This window comes from Oryctolagus cuniculus, chromosome 12, assembly GCF_964237555.1.
Source record: "Oryctolagus cuniculus chromosome 12, mOryCun1.1, whole genome shotgun sequence".
Lineage (NCBI taxonomy): Eukaryota > Metazoa > Chordata > Mammalia > Lagomorpha > Leporidae > Oryctolagus > Oryctolagus cuniculus.
This window is the reverse complement of record NC_091443.1, coordinates 38,395,686-38,417,712: the sequence shown is the minus strand read 5'-3', so window position 1 is coordinate 38,417,712 and position 22,027 is coordinate 38,395,686. Positions and strand designations below refer to the sequence as shown.

Sequence of the window (22,027 nt, the reverse complement as noted above, 5' to 3'; positions counted from 1 at the left end):
TATTTGTGTTTTAAGAATTGGGCACAGAGATGTTAAACTGCCTGCCCAAGGTAACATAGCTAGTATGTATCAGAATTGGATTTGCTGCAGGACAGTAAACTATCAAAATTCCCACAGGATAGCACCTCCTGTCTTACCTCTATTTTCTTTGAAAGGTAAACTTCACTGTTAAGATACAAATGCCTCATTCGGATCCAGCTAAAAAGCCCATGAGAGTATTTCAGGCATGGAAAGCCAAGACACTCTGGCAAAAAAAAAAAAAAAAAAAAAAAAAACACCTAAATGAAAGATCTCTGTGAGTGAGATCCCAGTGGAAAGAACAGGTCTTCAAAGAAGGAGGTACCTTTCTCTGAAGGGAGGAGAGAACCTCCACTTTGACTATGACCTTGTCTAAACAAGATAAGAGTCGGAGAACTCAAAAGGCTTCCATAGCCTTGGAAACTCATGACTGGAGCATAGGGAGATTACTGATGCCATAAACAGGAGTGTCAATTTGTAAAGTCAACAACAGGAGTCACTGTGCACTTACTCCTCATGTAGGATCTCTGTCCTTAATGTGCTGTACATTGAGATTTAATGCTATAACGAGTACTCAAACAGTATATTTCACTTTGTGTTTCTATGGGGGTGCAAACTGTTGAAATCTTTACTTAATGTATACTAAACTGATCTTCTGTATATAAAGAAAATTGAAAATGAATCTTGATAAGAATAGAAGGGGAGAGAGAGCGGGAAAGAGGAGGGTTGCAGGTGGGAGGGAAGTCATGGGGTGGGGGGAGCCAATGTAATCCATAAGCTGTACTTTGGAAATCTATATTCATTAAATAAAAGTTAAAAAAAATACAAATGCCTCTTGATGGGGTACCTTTTCTTTGTCTTTTTTGTTGATGACTTCAGTTGTACTCACTTCCTTCTCTAACTCCCATGGTATATTCAAAAGTTTGTCAACTACGTAAGTCTGTTTTAAAAACCATATAATTCCCAGGTCGACAGTGTGGCATAGCAGGTTAAGCCTCTGCCTGCATTGGAGGTATCCCATGTGGGGACTGGAACAAGACCTACTTGTTCTACTTCTGATGTAGCTCCCTGTTACTGGCCTGGGAAAGCAGCAGAAGACGGCCCAAATGCTAGGGACCCCAACAACCACATGGGAGACCTGGAAGAAGCTCTGGGCTCCTGGCTTTGGCTTGGCCCAGACCTGGCTGTTGTGGCCATTTGTAGAGTAAACCAGTGGATGGAAGATCTCCGTCTCTCTTCTTTTCTTTGTGATTCTGCCTTTCAAGTAAATAAAAAAAATCTTAAAAAAACCTACATGATTACAAAACAGCTCACAAGTATATATATATATACACACACACACACAAATGAGCAAAAAACTCTTTGAGATACCACAGTAAAAATTTAACAGACAAAAAGAGAAATTTAAGATTAGGTTGCCATGACTCACTGAGTAAGTGTCCTATCACATGAATGCCACACTGTGGGACCTGGTCTCCCTAAGGGAGTATAGGACAAGTAGAAATATTGGCTGTAAAAACTACCACACAGTGGCCTTTGAGTTTCAGTAAATAAACCTATCACCAAACAGTAAACATCTCAGCAATCAAATACTCTACTTCTTTTTTTTTTTTAGATTTATTTATTTATTTATTTGAAAGGCAGAGTTACAGAGAGGCAGAGGCAGAGAGAGAGAGAGAGAGAGAGAGAGAGAGAGAAAGCCTTCCATCTGTTGGTTCACTCCCCAAATGGCTGCAATGGCCAAGCCTGGGCCAATCCAAAGCCAGGAGCCAGGAACTTCCACCGGGTCTCCCACTCGGGTGCAGATACAGGGGCCCAAAGACTTGGGCCATCCTCCACTGCTTTTCCAGGCCATATCAGAGAGCTGGATTGGAAGTGGAGGAGCTGGGACTTGAACCAGTGCCCATATGGGATGCCAACACGGCAGGCAGTGGCTTTACTCACTACATCACAGTGCCGTCCCCTCTAATTCTTAAAACAATTTCTGTAAGCTAGTGTGGGCAAAGAAACAGGTCTACATTCTCACACAGTCAAGGTCCAAGGAGACAAATATCCAGGTTTGCAGAATTAATGAGACTTATGGTTCCTACTAGTATTGTCCATCCAAGATGCACTACTACTCGGATTAACCAAAGCAGGAAAACTAGGGCCCTCTTGCATTTCCTTTTTTGAGGCTAGGAAGAATAAAAGGCAATAGTGTATGTTGGACAGTGCATGGATCTGGGGTTAAGCCTGAATTTGGTGGCAGGTTATAAAAGCAATGATTCTCCTCTTCCCTGGGTATAGGGAAAACTGCAGCAACTCCTGGAGAAAAATCTCCTTTCTTGATGAAAGTTCAGATGTTTTCAAATTAATGAACAAAAAAATTGATAACAGAGGTGAATCTGACCTTTATTCATTCAACAAATGTTTACTGAGTACCTGTCCTATTCCAGGTTCTATTTTAGGTAATAGTGAGATAGCAGGGCACCAAATAGACCAATATTATTCTTCTCAGGGAGCTTACAGTCTACTAATATAGATAAGAATAGCATATTTTAATACCCATGAGTTCTGCAAAAAAATCATGGAAAATAGAATGAAAAACTATTATGTATTTTCCATAAACTTTTTTGTATATCATTTTACACCATTTATTTAACATTTAGCGATATGTTTCCTATCTTTAAATAAACAGAGCGATATTTTCCTATATTTAAATAAACATCAGTGTTACAGGTCAATAAAATACAAAAACTAGAATATTTGCTTTGAATTTAAGATATGATTATTTTCTTAGTGATACAATGTTAGTGAAATGTATATTAAAAGTGTGACTTCTGTCATATTTATTCAAAGGCAATATGTGTGGTCACATAAACCTGCACAAACCATAACAAAATAATTCAGGTATTTTCTAATTTAGAAATAGTAATTTGCTAATAACCTGTGCATCCTAATGACCACTGCAATCCCCATTTTCTCCAAACTTGATGCCTCCTCATTTCCAGCTCTTCGGTTTACACTTTTCTTTTGGCCCTCTGCTGCTTCACTGTTCACCATCATCCATCCATCCATTTCCTCATTGACCAAATATGGGCCAGGAATACTGCCATGAAAACCTCTAGAACAGATTTGTCCTTGGACCCTAGAACCAGAGCCTGATGGAAGTTGAATGACATTCACTTCTTTTTTTTTTTTTTTTTTTTTTTGAGCCTCTCAATACTTAAAAAGTAAAGAAATGGGCCGGGCGCCGCGGCTCACTAGGCTAATCCTCCGCCTTGCGGCACCTTACACCGGGTTCTAGTCCCCGTAGGGGCGCCAGATTCTGTCCTGGCCGCTCCTCTTTCAGTCCAGCTCTCTGCTGTAACCTGGGAGTGCAGTGGAGGATGGCCCAAGTCCTTGGGCCCTGCACCAGCACGGGAGACCAGGAGAAGCACCTGGCTCCTGGCTTCGGATCAGTGCAGTGCACTGGCCGCAGCGGCCACTGGGGGGTGAACCAACAGTAAAGGAAGACCTTTCTCTCTGTCTCTCTCTCTCACTGTCCATTCTGCCTGTCAAAAAAAAAAAAAAAAAAAAAAAAAAGTAAAGAAATGCCAGCTAACGCGGTTATTAACACGCGGTTTATTTAAATTATCTTCATTTCACATAGTAATGCTTTTAATGCAAACAATTGCAATGACAAGGGCAATGACTTTATGTCAAGCCATGTTTGAGGAAAATGTCATAGGTTTACATGTACGAAGCCCTCTGAATGTGAGACCCTATTCTAATGGCCCTCAGGGTCCTACCTGGCTTCCTGTCCCTCTTCCTATCTCAATGCCAAGGGGAAACCACTAGCATATATCCCAGATGAGCAACTCTGTCCTATCCCCCACCACTTAGAGTTCCTAAAACTGCCGGGGACACTGGCCTCAGAAAAGCAGCAGAAGCCACACTTGGACTTGGGTTCTTACATGCTGCAAGGCTCAGGGTTCCTATTAGTGGTAATTTATACGTGTGTAACAGGTTACCAACAAGAAGACAGGCTCGGATGGATGCAAGGAGGAGGAAGAGGAAGCAGAAGGAGGAGGAGGGGGAGGAGAAAGAGAAAGGTGGAGAACAAGGACAAGAAGAGAAAGCAGCAGTAGCTCTTTGTGGCTTTCACGAATCACACACCGTTGTTCTGGGGGAAGTGCACTCTGACCTCAGACAACTCACTGAAAACTACAACATTTTGGAACGCGAACTACACATTAGGGCATTACATGAAACTATACTTTTTCCTCACACATGGCAACAGTATTTATCTTTTTCTTATATGTTTTTCCTCCATATGGTAACTGTGACTCTCCTCTTTTGAATTCAACTTCCCCATAAAAGTAGCTTTACAAAACTGTGTCATCCACTTCTAACTTATGTAAATAATGGGAGCAAATAGCTTTCTTTTTTGAGTTTACAATACAAAATGCTTCTGCATTAGTGGCACACTAGCAGCAACTGTGCGTCTTACAGTGGTTTTGTGTCATACATTCCTTTATAAAGGGGAAATCATATTGTTTAGCATAGGCTCATTTTCACTTGGATACATCTTCAATCAAAAATGCAAAATTTTATTTTCAGCACTCCTCTGAAAGACTATCATGCCTACCAGAAATGTTCCCTGCACTAAAATGCTATGAAAGAGTTAAAAGTACTTTGGCTTCTAAGTCAGAAGGTCTTTATCTCTGACACATTTATGACTGTTTAGGCAAGGATATAAGCAAAATAGGTCTCAATGGAATTATACTGCTTTATAGCAAATGCTATTTGAATAAAAATATATTTATTATGTAGTTACTATATTTCAAGTACTGTGCTAGGCCGAGAAATACAAAATAAACAAAACCTAGTCCCTATGTAAAAAGGGCCTCAACTCTTTGCAAGACTTGAAAAATTAATAGATCTAGTATCATCTTTTAAGTTAATCACACAAAAAATAATCAAAGAAAATTAAATTCATTGTGAAAAGCATCCTTGCAAAGTGAAACATAATACTGCATTTTATGTTCGCATACCAATGAAAACGTAAGTGCAGATAATACTGCATAATAGCTACTTAAATACCCACTATTGAATGGATGGATGATTCATTTTTTAACTATAGAAGATGGAAATCCAACAAGAATCAGATATAATCGTCATCTTTGCTTTTTATAAAACTTAGATTCCAGTGTCTCTACTTTTCTCCTTTTCCTTCCTTCCTTATTTCTCTGTTCAACTTCTAATCTCCAACAAATTTTCTACTTCTGGAAACAGAAAAAGATTTTAGCACCTCTTGATGTCTGATTAGGAAAACACAATGAAACTAAATTTCTCTGTAAAAGAAATTTTCAGATATGCCTTACCATTTTGATATCACCATGTTTCTACCTCTACTTTAAAGAACATAAAATGTATGCTTTCCTAGTGCTAAAATCTGTTTTTAAAAAATCACTTACTAGACTTTTGTACATTCTTTCTTAGGTACTTTCAATAATTGTGCTAAAATTCCACATATGTATATACACACACACACACACACAGACATATATATATATGTCATTCAGAGAGAAAGAAATAATGTGTTTATTTTAGCAATCATTTTAAAAATGTTTTTTAAGACATGAGAAAGTTATACTGCCATCTTGTGGTGCAAAGTTTGTGTACAGAAGCAGGCATGTCTACTTTTTCTCATTAACACAGTACTGGTATTATTAATTTTTTTTTTAATTTTCACATTTGGAAACTACATGTAAGAAAACTGTATTATTCATATATATATTTACACATATATTCCCCTTTCTTATGCTAGAGGTCACTAGATTAAAACAAGAAATGACATTTTTGAATAGCTGCTTCTGGCAAAAAAATAAAAAGAATGGGATTTAGCACTATAGCTCCTGCTCATAGAAGCTAATAATGTACCATTCTGTAACACACACTTTAGTCGTGAGAATTTTTGGAACCAAAATTACAGAATCTAGGATTTTCAGATAATCTGTAACATATACAAGCAATTAATATAATGTTTCTGCTAGTGTTATGAACATTTTTTAATCCAGGAATCTACTTAAGAATCTAAAGCAAGACACAAAGAAAATAAATAACATAAAATAAAAATAGTTTTTCCATCCCTCTTCCCTACTCATATATACAAACCTTGACAAGAATCATAATAAACTGGAAAAACTAATTCCAAAAGTACAACTCTTCATATTTTTCAAGTATAGAATCCTCTAAGATCTATGCAAGGTACCTGTACCAAATGCTTTGCAATGATGGAATCTAATTAGAAAGTAACACATTTCTAGATCAAACTCAATCTGCACAGTTACCCTTAAAAAAGAAAAAGTAAATCACCACAATTATAGGAAGACAGCGCCATCTAAAGGTCCACACAAGTACACAATGATGATCTTGTATTCCAATTTGAATGCCCATGGTAATCATAGCGATCTCCAATTAGACTTACTGCTGGCTTCTCATCAGAAACTCTACAGCCAAGGTAAAAATGGAGAGACATAGTCCAAGTCTTAAGAGAAAAAAACTGTCAACCCAGAATATTTTACCCTGCAAAACTCTAATTTTATGAATGAAAATGAAATAAAAACCTTCCATAACAAACAGAAATGGAAAAGAATTTGTTACCACTCGTCCAGCCTTACAAAAAATGCTTAAGGATGTGCTACACACAGAAACAGAAAGATAGCCATCATTATGAAAGAACGTAAAGGCAGACATTCTCCCAGGAGAAGTACAAAAGAAATCCAAAGTAAACAATAGGAATATTTATGGAAAAATGGCAGGACCAAGTCGTTACTTATCAATAGTAACCTTGAATGTAAATAGCATCAACTCTCCAGTTAAAAGATACAGACTGGCTAAATGAAGTAAAAAATAAATGTACTACCCTCAAAGGAAACTCCAAAGTAACTCTGCTGATCCCTAGATCTCTAGAGGGAATCTTACAAATTATCCCAAAGTATTTTAACCTATTTCTATAATAATTTTCTGATATAATAATGATAATAACAGCCGGCGCCACGGCTCAACAGGCTAATCCTCCGCCTTGCAGCCCTGGCACATGGGGTTCTAGTCCCGGTCAGGGCGCCAGATTCTGTCCCGGTTGCCCCTCTTCCAGGCCAGCTCTCTGCTATGGCCCGGGAGTGCAGTGGAGGATGGCCCAAGTGCTTGGGCCCTGAACCCCATGGGAGACCAGGAGAAACACCTGGCTCCTGGCTTCGGATCAGCGCAATGCGCCAGCCACAGCATGCTGGCTGTGGCGGCCATTGGAGGGTGAACCAACAGCAAAGGAAGACCTTTCTCTCTGTCTCTCTCTCTCTAACTGTCCATTCTGCCTGTCAAAACTGAATGTGATCCCTGTTAAACATAAGAGTGGGGATAAGAGAGGGAAGAGATGTACAATTTGGGACATCCTCAAGCTGACTTGCCCCAAATGGTAGAGTTAGAAACATACCAGGGGACTCCAATTTAATCCCATCAAGGTGGCATGTACCAATGCCATCTCACTAGTCCAAGTGATCAATTTCAGTTCACAATTGATCATAATGAAAGGACTAAGAGTCAAAGGGAGCACATAAACAAGTCTAGTACCTGCTAATACTAACCGATAGAATAAATAAAGGGGAGAGTGATCCAACATGGGAAGCAAGATACTCAGCAGACTCATAGAATGGCGGATGTCCTAAACAGCACTCTGGCCTCAGAATCAGCCCTAAAGGCATTCCGATCTGGCTGAAAAGCCCATGAGAGTATTTCAGGCATGGAAAGCCAAGACACTCTGGCAAAAAAAAAAAAAAAAAACAAAACCTAAATGAAAGATCTTTGTGAGTGAGATCCCAGTGGAAAGAACAGGTCTTCAAAGAAGGAGGTACCTTTCTCTGAAGGGAGGAGAGAACCTCCACTTTGACCATGGCCTTGTCTAAACAAGATAAGAGTCGGAGAACTCAAAAGGCTTCCATAGCCTTGGAAACTCATGACTGGAGCATAGGGAGATTACTGATGCCATAAACAGTAGTGTCAATTTGTAAAGTCAACAACAGGAGTCACTGTGCACTTACTCCTCATGTAGGATCTCTGTCCTTAATGTGCTGTACATTGAGGCTTAATGCTATAACGAGTACTCAAACAGTATATTTCACTTTGTGTTTCTATGGGGGTGCAAACTGTTGAAATCTTTACTCAATGTATACTAAACTGATCTTCTGTTAAAAAAAAAAAAAGAAGAAATTATCAATTCCCAACTTGACTCTCGCTGGGATTAAACATGACAATAGGTCTGATCTGATTTCATCATCATTTAAAAAATCATCTATTATTTTTCACTTTATGTTTCTGTGTGGGAGCAAACTGTTGAAATCTCTACTTAATGTATGCTAAACTGATCTGTATATAAAGAGAATTGAAAATGAATCCTCATGTGAATGGAAGGGGAGAGGGAATGGGAAAGGGGAGGGTTGCGGGTGGGAGGGACGTTATGGGGGGGAAGCCATTGTAATCCATACGCCGTACTTTGGAAATTTATATTCATTAAATAAAAGTTAAAAAAAATTAAAAAAATTTAAAAAAAAATAATAAAATAATGATAATGACAGCTGCAATGATAATGACAGAAGAAAACAGTATTTCTTACAAATGTTATTACTGATTTGGTACACCTCATATACCATAAAGACCCCATAAATACTGGTAACTTTTAGTGATCCATAAATTTGTAACATTTCAAGAAATACTAGTTTGTAGGTAAGTGTGTGCTTGTGTGTGTACTCTCTCTCTCTCTCTTTTTCTCTCCCTCACTCTTTATTATGTAAAGCTTTTTGACTCAATTCTACTTTAGATGTTATCCAATTCTTTTGACACATTAGTTCATTCTTCTTTCTCTAAAAAGAAGGAAGTTATGGGGCCGGCGCTGTGGTGCACTGGGTTAATGCCCTGGCCTGAAGTGCTGGCATCCCATATGGGCGTGGTTCTAGTCCTGGTGATCCTCTTCCAATCCAGCTCTCTGCTATGGCCTGGGAAAGCAGTAGAAGATGACCCAAGTCCTTGGGTCCATGCACCCGTGTGGGAGACCCAGAAAAAGCTCCTGGCTCCTGGCTTCGGATCGGCATAGCTCCAGCCATTGCGGCCATCTGGGGAGTTAACCAACGGAAGGAAGACCTCTCTCTCTCTGTACCTCTGACTTTCAAATAAATAAATAAATCTTAAAAAAATAAGGAAGTTATATCTTCTCTCTAGTAGTCCATTCCAGTTTTTAACAGACATTAAACTTACTTTACCCTTGCATCCAAACTAAAGTGACCAGATTCATACAAATAAAAAGGCACAAAACAAATATATCTCATGCAACTTAAAATGCTCTCCTTTTTCACACAGAGGCTCCTTTTGTTCATTGCAGGGTTGTTCTTGCTCCAGTGAGTCACTCCAAATGTCACTTAGTTGTGTAAGCATTCATTTAACAATACATGAGGGTTAAGGTTTGAGTCATTCCTAAACAATTGCATGTAGGGGATGGCAAAGAACAGATGTCCCCAGAGATGCCAAAGGAGGTCCCTTCTGGATGAAATGGAGAATTTCATATAACTGAAGTTTGGCTGCTGTTTAAAGATTCTTTGAGGCCGGCACCGCGGCTCAATAGGCTAATCCTCCACCTAGCGGCGCCGGCACACCGGGTTCTAGTCCCGGTCAGGGTGCCGGATTCTTTCCCGGTTGCCCCTCTTCCAGGCCAGCTCTCTGCTGTGGCCCGGGAGTGCAGTGGAGGATGGCCCAAGTCCTTGGGCCCTGCACCCCATAGGAGACCAGGAGAAGCACCTGGCTCCTGCCATCGGATCAGCGTGGTGCGCCAGCCGCAGTGCGCCGGCCGTGGCGGCCATTGGAGGGTGAACCAATGGCAAAGGAAGACCTTTCTCTCTCTCTCTCACTATCCACTCTGCCTGTCAAAAAAAAAAAAAAAAAAAAGATTCTTTGAAAATAAGAAATGACGGGGCTGGTGCCATGACACAGTAGGTTAATCCTCTGCCTGCGGCACCCCCCACATGGGTCCCAGTTCTAGTCTCTGCTGCTCCTCTTCCGATCCAGCTCTCTGCTGTGGCCTGGGAAAACAGTGGAAGATGGCCCAAGTCCTTGGGCCTCTGCACCTGCATGGGAGAACAAGAAGAAGCTCCTGGCTCCTGGCTCCTGGCTTCAGATCTGTGCAGCTCCAGCCATCGCGGCCAATTGGGGAATGAACCAGCGGATGGAAGACCTCTGTCTCTCTCTCTGACTCTCTTTTCTCTCTGCAACTCTGACTTTCAAATGAATAAATAAAATCTTTTAAAAAAAGAGAGAAAGAATAAGAAATGGCCTGCTGCACGAAGAGATTACTATGTTTGTTCATTGGTACCCAATGAACTCAATGGGGCTGCTTACCTGGTTTCTCATTGTGCACACTATGAAGCAGCTCATCGCAGGTGAATACACAAGATTTGAAAACAAAGGGGGTAGTTTGGGTTCATTCTATGTCACCAGTCTTAAGCAAGTTGACTTAACTTCTCTGGCTTCACTTTCCTCATCTCCAAGAAATTACAAATTAATATACATGATTTAAGCGAAGTAAGATGCTTTGTACTTAATAAGTAGTCAATAAATGTTGGCACTCAAAAAGGTAAGATTTATCTTATTATCACTAAATAAGATTCATCTTATTTAGTGACTATGATAATAGGATATGCCCACCCAAACATGCAAAGATGGAAGTTCATTTATGACTTAAGATGACATAAGTAATCAATGAAAAAGACTGAATTCAAAACAGGAATGAGTAAAATAATACAACAAACAGAAAATGGTATTTGATTTGATCTAATACAGTTTATATATATACTTTTGAAACATCTTTGAAAATCATTCGAGTTCATTTAACTCTCAAGACTACATTATTTCTATTGTATACATTAGAAATGTGAGTCTCTAGGGCACAGATAAATTGAAGAAACATCCGGGAGTCACTTCCAAACAGATATTGAAGCTAAAGAGTGGATGTGCTACGGCCACAAGTTCAAGTCTCAGCTGCTCCACTTCGATATGGCCCAAGTCCTTGGGCCCCTGCAACTATGTGGGAGAACTGGAAGAAGCTCCTGGCTCCTGGCTTTGGATCAGCTCAGCTCCAGCCATTGCGGCCAACTGGGGAGTGAACCAGAGGATGGAAGACACTTCTCTCTCTCTCTCTCTCTCTGCCTCTCCTTCTCTCTCTAACTCATAAATCTTTAAAAAAAAAAAAAAAGAGTGGACATGCTTGTTCAGGGAAAAAGAGGGTGTGGAACAGAGAAATGAGAATGCTGTAGAGTACCAATTTTTAAGGAAAGCGAAAGAGGAGCCTGCAAAAAAAAAATGTGGTAAAAAAGTGATCAGATATGAAAAAGGGGTTGAAAATCAAAGAGACAATTGAAAATCCTAAAGAGACAACTTTAGGAGAAAAATTGACCAGATATGTGAAATTCCACAAAGATTAAACAAAATTAGGAATGAAAACTGGTAGGTAACAGCTTCACCTGAAAAACAGATATGCCAGTTATGTCAACTTGAAGTTTGAGTGAGAAACTTATTGAGGCTGACAATGAAAGGAAGGAGGAATACAGCACCACAGCTTCAGCTATGGGACTGAGTCTGAGAAACACAGCATAAGGAGAAAACCACAATAGAATGCCTACTGTGAGACAAATCGTGTCCCCCAAAAGATACTTTCAAGTTTAACCTCTGATATCTGGAAATCTGACATCATTTGGAAACTGGGTCTTTGCCGATATAATCATTAAGATGAAATCACATTACAGTAGGCCTTAATTAAATGATTAGTGTCCTGATAGGAAGGAGGAAATATGAACCCGCACACCGGGACACACAGGGAGAGAAGACCATGTGAATATGAAGGCACAATGTATCCACAAACCAAGGCTCACCAGCAACTGCCAGAATCAGGCGAGGCATGGCATAGATCTTCCCTCAGTGCCTTTAGAAGGAACCAGGCCTGCCGACACCTTCATTTGGATTTCAAGCCTCCAAAAACATGAAAGGGTAAATTTCTATTGTGTAGGCCACTCAGTTTGTAGAATATTGTTCTGGACAACCCTAGCAAACTAAAACAATGCCTATAGATAATAATTAAAATACACAGATCTGATAAAAGACTTATAATGTGTACAAAGCATGACTACATTAAAGTACAGAAAGAATTGGCACAAATAATAATTTACATGTTTTAATGACTTGGAAAATAACTGTATGCCAACTTATATATAATATATATGATAACAGTGTAAGAATGAAAGCAGAAACTGGTATTACGGCACAGCCAGTTAAGGGGCAACTTGCCATGCCGGCATCCCATATTGGAATGCCAGTTCCAGTTCCGGCTCCTCCACTTCCTATCCAGCTCTCTACTAATGCACCTGGGAAAGCAGCAGCAAATGTCTCAAAAATTTGTGCCCCTGCCACCCACATTGGAGACATAGATAGAGTTTCTGGCTCCTGGCTTCAGTCCTGGCTGTTGTGGCCATTTGGGGAGGAAACCAGTGGATGGACTCAATCTCTCACTCTTGCTCTCACTCCATGTGTGTGTGTGTGTGTGTGTGTGTGAGAGAGAGAGAGAGAGAGAGAGAAAGAGAGAGAGAGAGAGAGGATGCCTTTTGAATGAAATAAATCTTTAAAAAAGAATGAAAGCAAAAGGAAATTGATAAAAAATCAGTTTCTAGGAATTATAAAAAAAAACTAGTAATTGTAATACTCATAGAAATACCTTAACCTGGTTCCTTTCATTCGTTGGCATTTTGGAGATACCACCTGTTTAAATCATAAAGACGTCTGGAAATGATTTGTGCATCTCTTTTCAGTTTAGCTTCCCACAATGAAAGGTGATACATGAACAAAAAGACTATCATTTGTCTCCCACTCAGAAGGTGGCAGAATTTAGATCTGAAGGTGTCTTTTTTTTTTTAACATGATCTACTGAATGGTCACAACAGAACTAAGTATTGGTGAAAAGCAATATTATCAAGGGTGGGTGTTTGGCACATCAGTTAAAACCCTACTAAGGATGCCTGCCTCCCACATGAGGAGAGTATCTGGATTGGAGTTCCAGGTTCCTGCCGATGTGCACTTTGGGTGGCAGCAGGTAATGGCTCATGTGGCTGGGTCCTTACCACTCATGTGGGAGACCTGGATTATGTTCCTGGCTCCCAGCTTCATCCTGGTCCAGCCTCAGTCATTGTGGGCCTTGGGGAGTAACCACCCCTCCCATCTCTTTCTCTCTGCCTCCCAAAGGAAAAAAATTAAATACATAAAAAAGAAAGGAAGTGCTGCTGCAAACATCGACTGCTTAATGACTAGAACCCCCAGACATATTTCTCTCTCTAGAGCAGGGACCTAAGAATAATGTTCTGTGGCATGGGCTTCTGATACTCACTCATTAATACAGCAAAAAACATTTCTGTGCACCTACAGTGCTATACTCTGAAACACCTCGTCCTTGATGCTCTGAGATGCAGTCGGGGTGGGGGTGGGGGAGGGAAAGCTGGTTTAACGACGTGTTCCTAAAATGTTATGTAAAGTTTGCTTCACGTTTTATGTTGATTGAATCATTTACCCATGCAAGGTACTTACGCCTTTAAAATACCTTTCAGGGAAGGAAAGTAAAATAAGATATCCTTGGCAATGCAATTATGCAATTTACATTTTATTTGTTCTTAAAATTCATATTTTGTAGAACTAGATTTTCTGAAAGACAAGACTACATTTTAATTAAAATGCATCTATTAAAGGTATTTTATAATTAATTTTAGCAATAGAGTTGCTTCCTCCTATGGGGCTGAAATAAGGGGGATTTTTTTTCCCTCCCTAATTACCCAGATAATGGGTTCCAGCCTCCCTTTGATGTGTCATAAAGGCTCACCTGTTTCACTACAACCTGCTATTTATTATCAAACAATTACAGTTTCCCAAATCCTGAATGTCTAAAGGTGCCATTTACCCAAATCACATGTGTGTCCCCTTTGCACCCATTCTCAAAAAGAATTTTCCTTGATCAAAAATTTAACTTTGATTACCCCCTGGTGCATCAGCCCTTTTATTACCTAGTCCAAATTAAAATCCAGAGAACTTCTAGTATACATACTATTATGGCATTTCTTGTAACTATATTTTAGCTGTTCTGTTAGGGTAAGAAAAGGTAGAGATTTATGAAAAAAAAATGTAGATATAATATAGAAGATTAGGAGTTTAAAAAACAAAGATTTGAAATTATTCTATAGCTTGTTATTCTCCTTGGAATCCCTCCCCATTAGAATAAAACACAATTAGCATAAACTCACAGATAATCTCCCAAAATTCTATCCATGAATCCTAGGTTTTTCTTCCCACAAAAGGCCTGTCATTTCACTCTCATTTGACTCTTTGAAGGTGATTAATGAGATTATACTGCACAAAGTACTTGAACTGTGTCTAATGTAAAATTGAGAAACTTCTCTACAGTTGATTAAAACGACTTCAATGAAAGCAATGGACTCCAGAGAAATACACAAAATAAAAACACAGTAAATGATAAAGACATGGTGCGGTGTGGGCCTCCCGATACAGGGGCCTAGGGTGAGGCTACGGAAGAAGAAACAGCAGCCTGGAAAATCAGAGAAGTAAAACGGCATCCAGCCAGCACAGTGAACAGGTATGTGCCAATGGAGGGGAACAATGCTCCAGGAATATTCTGGGTAGGACTGACTGAGCTGGAGGAATACAAGTGTAGGAATCTGGAGGCAGGAGGAGGGCCCTAGAGTTGCCATTGTGGAAAGAAATTCAGTACAGACTGGGTATAGTGGTGACCTCAGAAGGAAGCCTGACTGGTGCTGGCAAGAGCAGAACCTTCCTGGAAGGTTCTGAGGTTGCATGCAAAAGCCTTACGGGGGTCTGGAGAGAATGTCCACTGTGTGGGCCTGAAAAGGATCCTGCATGATGTGAGACATACGAACAGCTCCATGGGCACACAGAAGGGCTCAAAGTATTCCTCAGAGAGAACAGGAGGGTCTGGGGTGGACCCATGCTCCTGGCTCTAAGTAAAAGTAGCAATGAGTGCTGACAGTTGGAGCTTCTTAAGAGCCCTGGTGATGTGCAGACAGAATAATGATGTAAGACACAGTGGCTGTCCAGGTCAGGGATCTTGAGAGCTCTGACCACCGTGGGGCAATTATGTCAGCATAGTAATCAAGTTTGCTGCTAATCTGTTTGGTTTCTTGGTGAGAAACAGAAAAAATGTGCCCCAGGCGGACACATCTGTGCTATAGGACACACAAATTACAGAACAGGGCATGAGCTAGATTTCAGCATCTACTTGCTCCATGGCTAGAGCCCTTTTTCAGTTCATAATCTGTCCAACTACATGTAGAGGGCCTAGATAGAGTATTAATAATTAAATTTTCTTCTTGCCTAAAAGCTACCCCTGTACCTATACAGATATGAAACCATCTGGAGTGAACAAGATACCAATGAGTAGAAAGAGTGTAGAATTCATACACAAAGGCATAGCGAGTTACACCTTTGCCTGTGATGCCAGCATCCAATATGGGCGCCAGTTAGTGTCCTGGCTGCTTTACTGCCAATCTATCTCCCTGCTGATGGCCTGGGAAAGCTGCAAATGATGTCTCAAGTGCTTGCGCCCCTGCTACCCACATGGGGACCTAGAAGAAGCTCCTGGCCCCTGGTTTCAGCCTGGCGCAGCCTCAGCTGTTGTCGTCATCTGGGGAGTGAACCACCGGATGGACGATCTCTCTCATTGTCTCTCTGTCTCTCCCTTTCTCTGTAACTCTGACTTTCAAATAAATAAATAAATCTTAAAAAAAAGAAAATAATTACTTTAAGGAACATAAAATAATAGAAGCTAGTAAGATAATAAGAGTCGGTAGACTTGACTTGATCTCTCCAACTTCTAAAAAGCCTGGCAATGGGAATGACATTTTCCTTGTCCCTTCCCTATCTCTGATGTCCTGCAGACATGTTGCATGCTTGTGTGATCATGGGCATCATAATCATCCCCTTGGTGCATCATTTTCTTCACCTGTAAACAGGGGTTATAAGAGTGTCCACTTCTGATCCAAATCCCTGCTAATGGCCCATGAAAAGCAGCAGATGAGCCAAGTGCTTGTGCCCCTGCCACCCATTTGGGACACCCAGAAGAAGGTCCTGGCTCCTGGCTTCGGACCAGCTCAGCTCCAGCCATTGTGGCTATTGAGGAGTGAATCAGTGGATGGAAGATATCTCTCTCTCTCTCTCTCTCTCTCTCTCTCTCTCTGTATTTGGCTGTTTTGTTTCTGTAATTCTGCCTTTCAAATAAATAAATAAATCTTTTTAAAAGTATTAAAAATAAAACAAACCAAAGCTACTTCAGGAAAAAAAATGTCTATCTTTGGAGTTGTGGCAAGCATTAAAAACATTAATACATGTAAAGCTTAGAACTAGGCCTGGCATCTAGTATTTACCTAATAAATGTTTGCTTGTTCTATTATTTGCATCATTCATGTGTTAATGAGAATGTTAAAGCTGGATGGAGCTGGAGGCCATCTGGGAAACATTTATGCAGAAAACTGTATTCAAGCTGGGCCTAGGAAAATGGGTAAGATTTCACTAGAGGCAGAAAATAAGGAAAGACCTTCCAAGCAGTGGGAACATAGGTGAAAAGGTACAAGCAACTTTCAGAAATGTTGAGTAGACCTATTTAGTGGAAAGCAAAGGGAATGTGCAAAAGTTGGGTAGAAAATAAGCCTGAAAACTAAATTGAGAGTACACAATAAGAAGTACAGAATTCATTCTACTCTCTCTGGTCATTGGTGAAAGCCAAGCAAACTTCACTCATGACCCTCTGCAATCTGACTTTGGCCCTCTCACTTGATGGAATCTCATTTCTCAAAGGTCTTCTAACACAGTGCTAAAACATTTTACAAGTCAACAACTTGGAGACTCCCCAAAATGTAGATGCTGATACAGTATGTCTGGATGATACCCGAGATGTTGCATTTTATACAAGTCTCCAGGTACCGCCACATGCCTTCCTGCTGCTCATCCATGGACTGCACTTTGAGTACCAGGGACCTAATCCAGTGACTTCTTACTCTCATTTTCCACAATCTTGGGTCCTGCTGGTCTTCCTGAAGTTCTCATCACTGACTTCTATGACTCTCTCATCTGTCTCTCATACTATTACTTGAACCTGAGAATCCAAACCAAAACAAATAATTTCAGTGAAAACAAGGGACTTCAGGGAAAATGAACAAAGTAAAAACACAGTAAGCCACAAGATATGGTGGGGTGTGTGCTTACCAGATACCAGGGACTAAATGTGTAGCAAAGAGCAACCTGAAAAATATGGGAAATAAATCAGTGTCCTGCCAGCACAGCAATCAAATTCAAGGCACATGGAGGGCAACAATGCTCTAGGAAGCATTCTAGGTAGGACTGGCAGATTTTGATGGATATGAGAGTATGACACAGAGGCTGGAGGAGGGTTCTAGAGTTGCCATTGTGGAAGGGAATATAGTGTGGACTGGGCCCAGGAGTGCTCAGGAGGAAGTCTAACTGGTGTTGGTAACAGCGGAGCTTCCTAGGGGTCAAGGGGACTTTGTCAGCAACTCTGGGAGGTTCTGAGGTTGGAAACCAAAGCCCTCAAGGTTAAGGAAAATGATCACTTGAGTGAGCCTGAAACACTAAGATCACAGACTTCTGTGTTAGAAACCAGTACATTTTAACCCATCTTGCCTTCATCACACAAGCAAAGGTGCGACTGGTAACTATAACAACTATGTCCACAACTCAAGACCAAGCTTTAGTTATGTATTATCCAAGCAACTGTGAATGTACCTCTTTAGTCTTTTAAATGCAAATATTAAAAACCATTTTCTAATAAAATGCAGGCATATTTCATTATAGAAGACAACTATTTCCCCATCTTATGATGTTTCTAGTTTCTCTCAAAAATTATCTCCACTGAGAAGCCCACTCTACTTGCCCCCAATCCACATAGAGATTGGCTATAATTGACTGGTGCTGAGATGTGCCCCTGCCAATGCTGGGTTATTTGAATCTTTCCTCTGGGTCTTGGACTATCTCCAGAAAACAGAAGTCAAGGGCATGAATTCTCAGAAGCTGTCGGGGACTATGTTCACAGAATGCCCTGGGATTTCCCCAAGTAGAAGGGAAGATAAACAGTCTGGGGAGGAACTGCTCAGAGGCAGTCTTCCTCCTTATCTTGAGGAGGATTGTACAAGGCCAGTTTTCCTCCATCTCCCTAGTTTCAGCTGAGCATGAGACTTTCCACCTTACATTATAGGCAAAGTCTGTAAAACAGCACGACTGTGGTATACAGGTATCTCCTCAACAACAGAGTGACCCACCACTGATACTATCACCCAGCCTCTTCAGAGTTGTCTGGGGTCGAAGGAGCAAAGGGGACTGACACTATTATGACTTGTTCTTGCTGTCTGTAGAAATAATAAATGCCTGAATCCATTAAGACGTGTTTACTCCCTACCAGGCAAATCTGTAGAAGTATGGCAAGCCATCTTAACTCTCTAGCAGTAATACTCATAGGCCTATTATTAGTCACCACCTGCTGCCTGGGGAATAATTTGCCACTTGACAAAGAGAAGTAAAGGATAGAGAGTCCCATCTCAGTGCTCTAATCCTTAATTCCAGTTTGCTTCAGGAATGCACCTGATTTCCATGAGGTATCCTCCTATTTCTCCAATAAACCTCCCCAGTTTCTTTTCTTCTCCTTAAAATGCCAGAATGCACACGTAGTCTTGACCTTTACAATCAAAATATCATCATACACACACACACAAACTGCTGCTGCATTCAATGACACTATCAACAATCAGAACTTCAGTGGCTGATATTAAAATCCATTTTCTTTTTATTAAAATTCTATCTCTCATATTGACTCCTTTCTGGTCCTTTACCTAGTATATATAGTCTGCATTTATTACAGTGCAAGAAATATAAAGTTTTATGAAAATGCTTTTGGCCAAGTATTTCACTATGATGCAAGTATTAATTATTCCCTTTTATCAGTAATTCTATAATACAAACTATATAAATCACAAATGCCATTATTTTTAATATCTTATAAATGTCTTAACTTTTATTCTTGTTAGTTACAATGATAAGAATATATGATGGAATCACACAAAATATCTATGTCAAATATTCACTATCCAATGAAACAGTTAAGTAGGATAAGAGTTGGTCCACTTTCAACATTCTTTGAGTTTAGCTGTGCTTAATAAGTAGTATAATAATCTAAAACAATATAAAGATATTTGTGAATCATCAGTCATAGCTTAGGATGTTGATCAATTAGCCTCAATTCCCTTTGGACCCACTGTTTTCTTTAATCAGCACCACAGAGCGAGAATCAAGCCAGTTAGGTACAGCCTACAGAATCTTGAACATACAGGAATTTGACCGAAAGTGATGAATAAATTGGTATAAATTCATCACCACTACTAGGAATTAACTGGAGAAGTAGGCAGTGGGGCCACTGACATCATAATGTTAAATAGGTAATTTGCAATTATCCATAAGATATTAATGTCCCGAGTGTCATAAAAATGAAATATCTTCAGGAAAGTATACAGATACATAAACAACAAATCTGGGTGCATGGGGTAGCCCTCAGGTGCAAGTACTTCATTCCATAACAACCAATCAAAAAGTCTAAATTTGTTTAAAAATAAATTTTACTAGTCAAAATTAAACATGAGACATCTTCTAGTCATTTCCCTAATATAATTTATTAGAATTACCATAATATAATTTGCAAAAAGAATAACTACATTTGTAAAAAAATATTTTATGGTGATAAGCCAATTATGGTCATATTGCAAATACATATTTAGAATAAAAATGCAAAACAGTATGTACGATTAAATTTTCACCCAACTCAAATTTTATATTATAAAATAGCTTACAATTCATGCACAGAACATACTCTCATTGCTAGTAACTTTCTTCAGTCACTTTTACTAGTGATTCTTTCCAAGTTATAACAGATTTTTTCTAAAGGTTTTCTTGCCATGGAATAATTCTCCATAAACTTACGTGAGCCCATTATATCAAATGTGTTTATATGTTAACACATGCACTTAATTTTAAATGCCTACTTAAGGCGCAAATATTCCCCAAGCAAACACTGTATGCTCTAAGCGCTGTGGAGTCCTGACGTAAAAACTTTGAGAGGCGGCATTTACGTCAGATCTGAATTAGTTTGGAGCAAAGTCCACAACGCATAGCAAACCGAACTCAGACGGAACTGGATCATCTTAAGTAAAATAGCCAGCAAGGAAAAGGGGCTTCCTCAAAGTTGCAGGCCCGGGTTGCGTCCCTTGCTTTTCCAGTTAGGAACTGAGAAGGCCTGGAACCCGAGAGTGGCTGCCTCTGACGCCGGGGCGACTTTACCTGAGGCACCCGGCACCCGCCGCCTGCTCCCGGCCGCCTTTGCTCTGACGCTGGCAGGACTCGGTTCAACGTGAGGGGAGCGCGGAATTTGGAGGAGGAATGCAAGCAATACTTCCGCTTAGAACTTGTTTGGGAAACGTTTCGAGAACACGCAGTGGAAAAAAGCGCCTAGCCTCCGCCGGCGGGGAGGAACACAACGACCTTACCAGCAGAACCACCGGCCACGATCTGCCGAGAAGCTTCGCGCACTAAGCCGACTTCTGCCTTGGCCGACATCTTCGCCCGGCGAACTCGCCGCCTGAACGCCGTCCGCACAGCCTCTCCTGATCCGGAGAGCCGGCTCTGGCTGCCTGTGGGGCTACAATCGTGCGACCGCCTCAGGCTGTTGTTCCGGCTGGGGCTTGCCGCGGGATTCCCAGCGGGTCGGAACCTGCCCGCTGCGCTCCTGCAGGGCGCGCCCTGGTTCCTGCCGGGGTTCTCTGTGCGGGGACGCTCTCTGGAGCGAAGACCCGCCGAGGGGGTTCGGTTTCCCCAACGCACGGATGGGGCTTGGTCTCCTGGATTGGCGCCCACCCGCTTCCCTATCAGGAGCTTCCTGCGGAGTTTGGCTGGCTGGACGGCCGCCTCTGATAAGGCCAAGTGCCCGGGTCTGGAACTCCCTCCAAGGGCAAGGCTGGGGCGACCGTTGCCCTCCTGGCAGGCCAGAGCCCAGTGTAATTGAAAAGCTGGGGCAGGTGAACGAATTCCTCAGAGTTAGCTGTCCTGAAATTGTGGACTGTAGCAACGAAGCAAAGCAAATCCAGTTTATACTTAGTCTACAAAGGAGTTAATGTAGTACTGCTTTACCAAGAAATAGTTTTAATTTAAGAAAATTTATCTTATACCTCGTTTACTTGAGTTTCATTTACTGAAAGACAAAAAATAAATAAAATAAAAAACAGGCTTGCTGAAAAATGTCTCTTCTATACCAAGGACACAAGTTTTCATTGTGGTCTTAATACCCAGCAGTATCAGCATAATTTGTGATTTTCTTAGGAAATCAAATTTATGGGACCTATTGACCTACTGAGTCACTCTCTGGGAATAGGGCCTAGAAACCTGTATCTGAACCGTTTGTGAACCACTGACCTAAAGAGTCAAGAACAGGGCATCGTGGCAGGCTGGCTTAGGCAGCTGCTTGGGACATCTGCTTCCCCATATGGAAGTGCTAGTTGGAGCTCTGGCTACTGTGCTTTGGCTCCAGCTTCCTGTTAGTGCACCCCGGTAGGCAGCAGATGCTGGCTTAAGTACTTGAACTCCTGCCACTCAAGGTGGAGATACCTGGCCCAGTCCTGGCTGTTGTCAGGCATTTGGGGAGTGAACCAGAAGATGGAAGATCGCTCTGTTGCTCTGCCTTCAGGTAGATGAGATGAACATTAAATAAGTTTCTTTTTTAAAGCTCACAGAAAAGATACTTTTTAAAAATCAGAAACAGGATCTTCCTGTGTATTCTCTATAAAATGTGTGTTTATTCTTATTAGCTCAGTTATAGTAAGACAAAACA

The 22,027-nt window shown here is 40.8% G+C and overlaps 1 protein-coding gene across 2 annotated transcripts in view; it reads right to left on the bottom strand.

The window, feature by feature from the left end:
• Positions 1 to 21,495, bottom strand: part of SLC25A21 (solute carrier family 25 member 21) — a 557,570-nt gene extending 536,075 nt beyond the window's left edge. For both annotated transcript variants that reach the window (XM_008269507.4, XM_017348267.3), the window contains exon 1: positions 20,691 to 21,495. In XM_008269507.4, the coding sequence (XP_008267729.1) occupies positions 20,691 to 20,760 (70 nt within the window). In that variant the 5' untranslated portion in view covers positions 20,761 to 21,495. The remainder of the gene's footprint in view (positions 1 to 20,690) is intronic.
• Between the last annotated feature and the right edge of the window lie 532 nt (positions 21,496 to 22,027).